At 38.5% G+C, this 9,173-nt stretch overlaps 1 protein-coding gene across 1 annotated transcript; it reads left to right on the plus strand.

Moving 5' to 3' along the window:
- The first annotated feature begins 867 nt into the window (after positions 1-867).
- Positions 868-6,243, plus strand: LOC145406012 (uncharacterized). The gene is made up of 4 exons (XM_080277199.1): positions 868-969; positions 2,131-2,247; positions 2,856-2,918; positions 6,041-6,243. Exons 2-4 carry the CDS (start codon positions 2,139-2,141, stop codon positions 6,241-6,243), a joined length of 375 nt encoding a protein of 124 aa, XP_080133325.1. The 5' UTR covers positions 868-969; positions 2,131-2,138.
- Positions 6,244-9,173: the final 2,930 nt, after the last annotated feature.

Genomic DNA, 9,173 nt, shown 5'->3' on the forward strand with positions numbered 1-9,173 from the left:
CAGTTAACTTTATGTGTGTGCGTGTGTGTGGTTAAGGGATTGGGAAGGCAGTGTGTGGGTTGCATCCCCGCCTGAAAGGACAGAACAAATGGAAGAGTTCATGGGGTAAAGGGGAGTATAATAACCATTACAGAATCCGATAATACATTATGCCAGAGATATATTAGAGTAGGCTACGTAAAACAGGAGACGAATTAAAAACATCTTTGATTCTGGGAGGTTAGTAATGTGGCTGAATCTTCATTTAAATTTCCTTCCTTTAGTCACCACTCACCCATTATCACCTATAGATTTATTTCCACCCTGTTCATGAAAACTGGAAAGATGAGCCCCAGCTTCTCCCTCACTCCATACGCTGTTGTACTTCTCTTCGAAATAATCATACTATCATTATGCATCAGAGTGGGCTATGAGAAAGTCTGGGGAGAGGAAGCGGGGAAACGTTAGAAGGCCTTCGGCAAGTTTTTCTGCTGGAGATCAGGAAGTAGGAAGAGCTGTGTTCCTGTGTTTAATGGTGTGCGTAAGTTTTATGTGTAACTTTATGAACATAAATACTGTATATACTTAACGTAACGTGATTCATGCATTCTGAGTCAGACTGTCACATCAAACGAAGTGCTATAGCAACTATAAATGAAGGCTTGCGTTGTAGAACAATCTTAGCTTAGAAGGAGTATTAATCCCATATGGAATATTTGCCTTTCAAAGCTATTCAGTGCAAAATATTATCATGTCAAGCTATATTAATACTAATTAAATTACATACATTCACGATTTGGTCTAAATAGAAGGGTTAAATGACGATCCCAGGCATGAGATAATTCAGGACATCGCACCACAACACAGCTGATGGCGGCGAGGGGAAGAAAGTGTCCCTGAGAGTCCCACACGGCCAAGGTTGTCCTGTTCCACACTTCCTGAAGCCGCCGCGGTGCCCATGTGCTGCTGAAGTCTCGGGCGTGCTGGCAGGTGAGTGAGGGCCCGGGCAGGTGAAGTGAGGGAGATTGCGCGCCTTTGTGTTACCTTCCGTGCTGTGTCATTCCTGCTTCTCGGAACTCGCAAAGACAATTTTATCCAGGTAGGAAAATGTCCCAGGCAGGTTGTGGGGATGTTGATGTTTCCTTTGTAAATATTAACCCAGAATGTAGATAAGGTACTGGTAATTGGTTTTGATTACTTTGTTTTCTAGTGTTATATTTTAAAGGCGGTAGCAGTGTTGTACGGTACGGTTATGTATCTGAATTGGTAGAATAACTAAGCTACCAGCTTACCTGGGTCTAAGCATACTCTAGTACTGGTTTTTGATATATGGTTATACCATGTGGAGCTTTAATTAGTTAATCCACCACTGTTGAAATTAAAAAAAAAAAAATCCACACTGAAAAATACAAAAATTTTCTGTACTTCATTAATAAAATAATTCAAAGTCAGATATACATAATGTTTATGGTCATCATCATTAAAAATATATTTATGAATGTATGAACATCATTACATTTGTCTTGCAAGCAATATCAGCGTACAGTACCAGGTGGTACTGTGGAGAGATATATGAGGGAGTTAGATGTGAGTTGGAGAAAGGGTAGCCAGATGGTGGAGGACAGGGTGGTGTGGAGGCAATATGTTTATGGCTATCTGTTACAGCATTAAGGTGTGTGGCAGATAGATAATAATTAACATGGCAGTTGTTTTAAAGTTATGATATGCGATTACAAGTAGGGTTTCTCTCAAGCTGGATGAAGGTGGTTTAGTAGCATCAAGAATAAAATTTGAAGTCCAGGTGCAAGGTTTCACCCTGAGAAATCTCAAAGCTAATTGAATTATGTAATTAAGGTAATTTCCAGTGTGTAGAAGGCATGTTCACTGTTTATAGCTTGTGCGAATACCATATAAAGCTTATGTGTTAAAACTGTTCTGTATAAAATGTACTGGGTATGTTATGTTAATACTGTATAAAGTCTTGGTTAATACTTAATTTGACTTCCTATACTGTAATGTATTACAGTACATAGCTACTTAGTTCAGCACTGTATATAGCATAAATTGTGTTAGGGCTGACTGGCTGTGTTAAGTTGATACTGTACAGTACATAGCTTGTGTTATGTTGCTTTATGTGACTTGGTGTAACAGTTGCAGGGATGGAGGAGGATATACTTGTGCATGTGAGTGAGGAGCCTGCCTACCGTCCCCAGACCTTCAAGACTTCTCCCATCGCCGCCAGGTGGAACCGCAGAACACCAGCACAGTGTAAGACCACCTTAAAGTTTTGTGTTCTTGGGGTTGCTGTGTAATTTTTGGGTGGGAAGAGGGATCAGCATATTGGTGATGATGATGATTGTTTTATTTCAGTGAGGAGCTGCATCTTTCATAATCATTTTGTACCCATCTGTTTTGTTTTTGTAAAGTAACTGAAAAAAAAAAGCAAGAACATGTGAAGAGTGAAAGGTCTCCCAACAATTCATTGATTGGATTTCAAGGTAGCTTTATATAACATTATAGTCGAAAGATTGACTGCTTGGCAGATGTATGAGAAATGCATCTTTGAAGGAAAAACATATGTGTAGATAGATAGACGTGTGAGGTGAAGCCAAGAATCCAGGGGCTTCAGTGATGTGTGAATGAGTGTCTGGCTTGTTTCATTGAGCGTGATGTTGATAATTCTGCCACTTATGTACTTTCATTTTCCTTATTAGGTGGATTCTTCTTTACCCCATCCTGAGGAGAGAGGATCTATTGAGTTTATGCTTTTTTTTTTTTTTTTTTTTTTTTTTTTTAATGTCAAGCAAGCAAAAAAAAGAGCAAAAAAAATGAGAATGTAAAGTAATCCAAGTGTGTGTTTTTTTTTTATGTTTCAGTGTCCAGTATGTCCCTCCAGAACCTCTCACGCCTCCTCAAGGAACTGCAGGTTATCGTTCAAGGTGATGTACCTTTGTCAGGTTAAATCCGTTCTCATGCCAGGTTACACAGTACAGTACAGAGAAAATCATCTTAGAAATGCAGATTTGAGTGTCCCGTTATTTATTACTGTTTTTTGCTATGTTCAGTCTCTTTGTACATCTCTCAGTACATGTGCAGAGAAAGTTATCACACAGCATTAGATCTGAGTGTTCCATTAATTATTACCATAGTTACCGTAATTCTTCAGTGCTAAGTTACTATATTTGGCAGCCTGTAAGACACTGTTTTCCCTTCCCCCCAAAAAAATCTAATAGGCACCAAAGGCATGAGGCTTTTATAGCTACAGTAGTAGGTCGGCTAGAGGTACTCTTAACTATAGTCCTCCTAACAAATATTCAGTTTGTGTTACTAATAATATTATTAGTGCAGTAATGCAACACACCCTATATCATGCAAAATGATGTCAAACTTCTGTCCGAGTTATTGAAGACATTAAATAATGGCTAGGCTTATGGCTGTAGCTTGATGAAGCTCAGAACATTTCAGCGTACCTCCATCCCTCAGCAAACATAACCTGCACAAGATAATGGTACTTTTTTTTTTGTATTATTTACCTTAACGTCTGTGCTAACTTTAACACATCAGTATACCATACAAATGAAGGATGTTCCTAGAAAGTCCAAGGAAATTCTAAAAGAACTTCAAACTAGTCGCCATTTGCATTGAGCAGACAAACAATAACAGCAATGGGTGCTGCATCCCAGTTGCCAAATGTGGCATCACAAAACATCACAGCAGATACACAGTAGTTTCAGTTAACACACGCTATTTGAATCAGTGGAAGCACCTTACCAAATCAGTTCTTCTTCCCGATAGTCTGTAATATTTTTCAGATTATTTCTGAGGTGGTAAATAAATGTTTCATGCAAAATCTGTTTCCCCTGTTGTTTTTAGCTGTGTTCCACTGTGTCAAATTGTTTGACTCGTCGGGTCAATGACGGAAAGGACTGTCCTAACCTAAGTGTTTAACTAAACCTAGCCTAACCTAGCATAACTGTACCTGATAATTTAATCTAACCTCACCTAACCCTACCTAACCTAACCTAGCATCTAATTAGGAATTTGGGAAATGAAAACCACATTTGACTACATTGGGTAAGGTAGACAATCGTAGGTACGGCTCAAGGAACGTACTGTTAAAAACAGAGGGAAATTTTCAGCAGTTGAAGGTAATTTACCAGCCTGAAAATAGTTAGAAAAATATAGAAAACAGACTTGAGTAATATGAATTGAATTGTTTAGGTCCATCTACTGCTTCAGGTAAAGCATACTGAAGTTTCAAATGTTGCTTCAAGTTTTCATAACCGAAACAAGCTACACAGGACACATTGCACAGCTATTCTGGTCAGAGGTAGATTTTGTGATGTTCTAGCATTTTAAATTACTTTTGTCACTAACCCATGGCTCAAAACCAACGCAGACACTGCTGTAAAATTGCATTCAAGCTCATTGTCATTGAGTATGCAAAGGGACATGGTAACAGGAAAGCAGAGCGGTACTTTGGGCCGCTGTGCTGAAATGTTCTGAGCTTCGTTGATTGACAGCCATAAGCCTAGCTATTACCAATACCTGACTTTGAAGATGATGATTTTCTGGACTCTGATGATGATGATTAAGACATTTATGAAAGGCCTATATTTTTTCTTCAATTATATTCACAGTGTTATAATTTTATATTAGCATTTTTTTTTTTCCTGTTGCTTGCTGTATACTGTACAGTACTAATATTCAATGAAATTCTGGTATTTGGTTTTACTGATGCATGGGCATGACACTGAAATTTATTTGTGAATGCTTTGTTCGAGTTTTTACAGAAATACTGGTATTCCCTGTGCATGCATATACTGGAGTTGCAAGATTTCATTCAAATCTACAGTACTGTAATGTTTTTGCTTCTTGTCTTGTATCAATTTTTAGTGAAATACAGACATTTCCTTTGTTTGCATGTACTGGACTCCAGGAATGCTTTCAAATTTATGGGACTGCGCAGTACTTTGCTGCTTGATTTGTACAAGTATCAGATTTTAGAGAAATATCTGCTTTACCTGGATGACCCACAGTTATAGGTATTTACCCAGACTTAATGTGTTGGTATTTTGCTGCTTTTTATGTGTGTTTTTGCTAATTCTTTGGAATGTGCTTTGTTTGCACATATACGGTAATATAGGACTTTATTTACCAACAAGTATTTCTGTTTTTTCTTTCTATGTACCAGTATTCACTGATGCCAATAGATTTCTGTGTAGCTACTGTATTGTGAATTTACTGTATGTGCAGATGTTCCCCCCAAAAGCACTAAAATGATCTTCATTAAATGTTGATGAAATGCACTGAAAATCTTCCCCCCTCCCTCCTCCCTAAATGTCCTTGTAAAACTGGGGTGTGTCTTATAGGCCGGCAATTACGGAAATTCTCTTTTTAGGCCCCTGAGTTTTAAAAAAATACGTAGCTATATGCTCGCAGAATAAGAGACCTAATGATTCCAGTGGTGTTTGGTGTGTGTGTGCCTTTTGTTTGTGCTGATTTTCATCTTTTCTTAGATTCCAGAGTTATAGAAAAGATACCACAACAGGTCTGTTGATTTCACTATGATTGATTTGTTGTTACCTGACATAACTGGGCTACCCCCATAACTTAACCACTAACTTGTGGACACATGAAGTTATAAGAACGTCAGTAAGTGTTCTTGCCTAATTGTTCATAAGTAGTTGTACTTTTACAGGATTGAGTCTGGCTTGTTAGTTCCATCTTCTGTTACTGTGTTATATTTCTTTAAGTTTATGAATAGTTTTGGCGTACAGTTTCATGTAGTAGCTGGTTCCACGAGTCAGCTGCTTTCATTGGCAAACACTACTGTAATTCATTACATATTTATCACCTCTTCCTCTCTGCTGTTTGTGGCATTTTTCTCATGATATGTTTGCTAATAATATGTTGATTCTTTTGTTGATTTCCTCCCTTTCTGTTCCATACTTGTACAGCATAAACATATTTTCGCATTTCATTTTTGTTGCAATGTGTGCTGGTTTTATATTGCGTTATGGTGGTGTGGGTATTTAACCCAGCGTGTGGTGGCCTACAGAAGCGTCGGGTGAGCTGGTGTGGTTACTGCAGGAGCGTCAGGGTCTGCAGGAGGAGGTTGACATCCGCTCCATCACCATAGAGCAGCTGCTGAAGTTTGCCGAAAAGCGACAGCTGCAGCTGGGTGAGCCCTTGGCTGTACAGATGAGTGTGGTGCATGACCACTGCAGCTCCGGTCAACACGCCCAGAAGAGCTTGGGCTAGCAGCGGCCTGGGCCGGTGTACCCACGGGCCAACACCGGTCCGGGCTGGTGGAGGCCCAAGCTGGCAGCCCTGTGGTGTGCCGGCACCATACCGCATCATCGCACCACACCCACACACTACACACAGCTGGCCACATCAATACAGCACCAGTATTGAGGGGGTAAAGAGTGGTACTGGGTGTTGAATTCTCTCCCCCACCCCATACCCACACACAACATATGCTGGTGGCCTCACTCCAACACCACTATTGAGGGGCAATGGGACTAGGGGTTGAATTCTTGTTGATTAAGGAGGCTCCCATTACCTCTTCCTTATCAATTTATGTTTGAATCTAACACGTTAATATTTTATGCAATTAAGGCATTCAATAATGATATTAAAATGGATTATATTCAGGATAATCCACCAAGAAAGAGGTCTTAGAAAGCCTCCTAAGCCAATGAGAAATGGTCTTAATAATAGGAGTGTGTTGAATGTAATGCTGCATCTACACAAGTACTTGCTGGTTTGAGCAGGAATTCTGCATTACTGAAACCCTTACAGGTGGCTTCACAGAATGCAGATGCCATCAAGCATTTGGTATGGATGTGGCATTAGGCTGAGGGTTGGGGTAGGGGTTGGGGTGGGGGAGACATAAGGGGGCAACAAGCATAGACCCACTCTGCACTCACTGTGCCCCAACAGCATCACCATAATGCTCTCTTGCTCCAGTACAATTAATTTCATATTATAATACTGTGCCACTTTCACAGTCTTAGGTTTGTATTTTATTTTATTTACATGCTTGGAAAAATATTTTTGCTAATTTTTGTAGTTAGACACTATTTCCTGTACCATAAAGTATTTGGGAGTTGCTGTAATTCCTTATGTTCCAGTATCTGTTAGTCAGTAGAGGAGCAGATGTTAATATTATCAAAGGAAAATACAGTACAGTAGTTGACTGCCTGCTTGAGTGAACCACAGTGTAATCCATTGAATATTAACCCCTACAATATGATGATGTCTTTTTAGCATAGTCTTGTTACCTTCAAGGGTGTTTAGTCAACTTGGAAGAGACTTTTTGAACTGGTCATGTTAGGTGTAGCCCTCATTAGTGCATTTAATTTGAGAGGTCTTTCCGAAGTTGACTGAAAAGCCTGAAGTTTGCAGGAATAGCTAAAAAAAAAAAAAAAAAAAAAAATCAGAAGGGGTTGTAAGAGAACCGTTTACCCTTTGCCCCATGTCAGTAATATTGGTATGTTTTTGCAGGTGTTTAGAATGTGAGGAATTTATGTAGTTCATGTTTATTTCAGCCAAGGCGTTCCTCTACACTCATAATGCTTGCAGTTTTATGACCTTTTGGTGGTGTTATTATATATATATATATATAATATATATATATATATATATATTTTATTCTTGCCACCTCCAGATTTTGCTAACATTGGAGACACCATTTGTAGTGATGATGTTAGAAATACCCCGTAGTCTCCATTAATCCCCTTACAGCCTGATTTCTCTCCTTGAGCCTTTACAAAAGAAATATCAAGGAAGCAAGAATAAATTGAAAAAATACATCATCAGAATGAAGGGGTGAGTTGATTTTAAACATTAGGTGACTGGTGAAGTTGTCACTCTTGTTCTGGTCTTATGAGTTTGTAAGATATTCATAACTGACATAGTATACTGTATTTATCTAGCAGGTTCAGTGACGTGAAGGCAGTGTGATAATAAAGCATATGTGATTTTAGAAGCTATACTAGACATGAGTGTATTACATGTACAGTACATTTGAAGCACACTTAATTTCTTGTTATATGTTGCCATTTTGTATGTTCCCTCCTCTTTGTTTAAAGTACAAAAGTCAGTTATAGAAAAATTGCCCTTTAAAATTTCACTTGTACCTTTAAAAGTAAATTGCCAGTTTTCTCCAATTTATGATGCTGGATAGAGGTGCTTTCATGTGATGGCACTGATATAACTGGGTGGCTTCACTTCCTGGTTATACAAATGTCCATCAGTTCCTCTCCTGTCCCTCGGAAGGAGGATGGTGGACTGTGGAGTATCTAACCATCCTGCAGTCCACTGGGTTCACATTCAGATGAGCATGGAGTTTCAACTATGTCTCCTTCAGTCTACAGTGCTGCTTATATGAATAAGTTGTAATATTTTGGACCATATCCCTGGCATATAACAAGAACCTACTGTGCTTGTGGTTTTAGAGGCAGCAGAAGACATTATGATTAAATTCATCAGGTCCAGTGATATCCCTTGTCATATAGTTCTTGCCATCTCCTGACATTTATTCAGCTTTGGACAGACTTTGAACTGGAGGAGTTATACATAAAGTATATCCCATCAGTACTAGAGCCCATTTCTAAGCTGAGTAAAACTGGTAGCAGGAAGAATGAGCTAGAAAGGACATTACCTGGATTCAAGGGGTGAAAATAATTTTGATTTTTAGAAGTTACAGAAGAAATTATTATTATTTGTATTTTTTTTTCATGATGTGTTGTTTGAGTTGTATTGGTGATGGTGGTTAGCTTGATGGTTTGATTTTACAGTGTTATGGTTGTGGGTGGTGAAGAGTTATGACTGTAAAGTAGTTAGTGAAGAATTGCTACACTGAAATTAGCAACTGCTGTGTGATTAGTTACCAGATATGTGATATGTTTTTCCTTTAATGCTCAGTGTGTGTGCTTGTGTTCATGTATGCAGGGTAGAGCAGTCTGGTGTTGCAAGTGGCTTTGATTCTTTTCATCTTGGTAAACAACAGTGCCCGGTAACTTGTTTATGTTGTCTCTGTATGTTTTTATTCAGAGTTTTTAATTTCTCGTTTTTATATTGATTTTTACCGTGTTAGTTTTGTTTTATGTATTTTAATTTTACTTATATATAATTTGTATATTCAGAAGTACAGTATTTTCATTTTCATCGTACTAATTTTATTT

Source organism: Coenobita brevimanus, chromosome 69 (genome assembly GCF_032717465.1).
Source record: "Coenobita brevimanus isolate Jiangsu-jjx chromosome 69, ASM3271746v2, whole genome shotgun sequence".
Classification (NCBI taxonomy): Eukaryota; Metazoa; Arthropoda; class Malacostraca; order Decapoda; family Coenobitidae; genus Coenobita; species Coenobita brevimanus.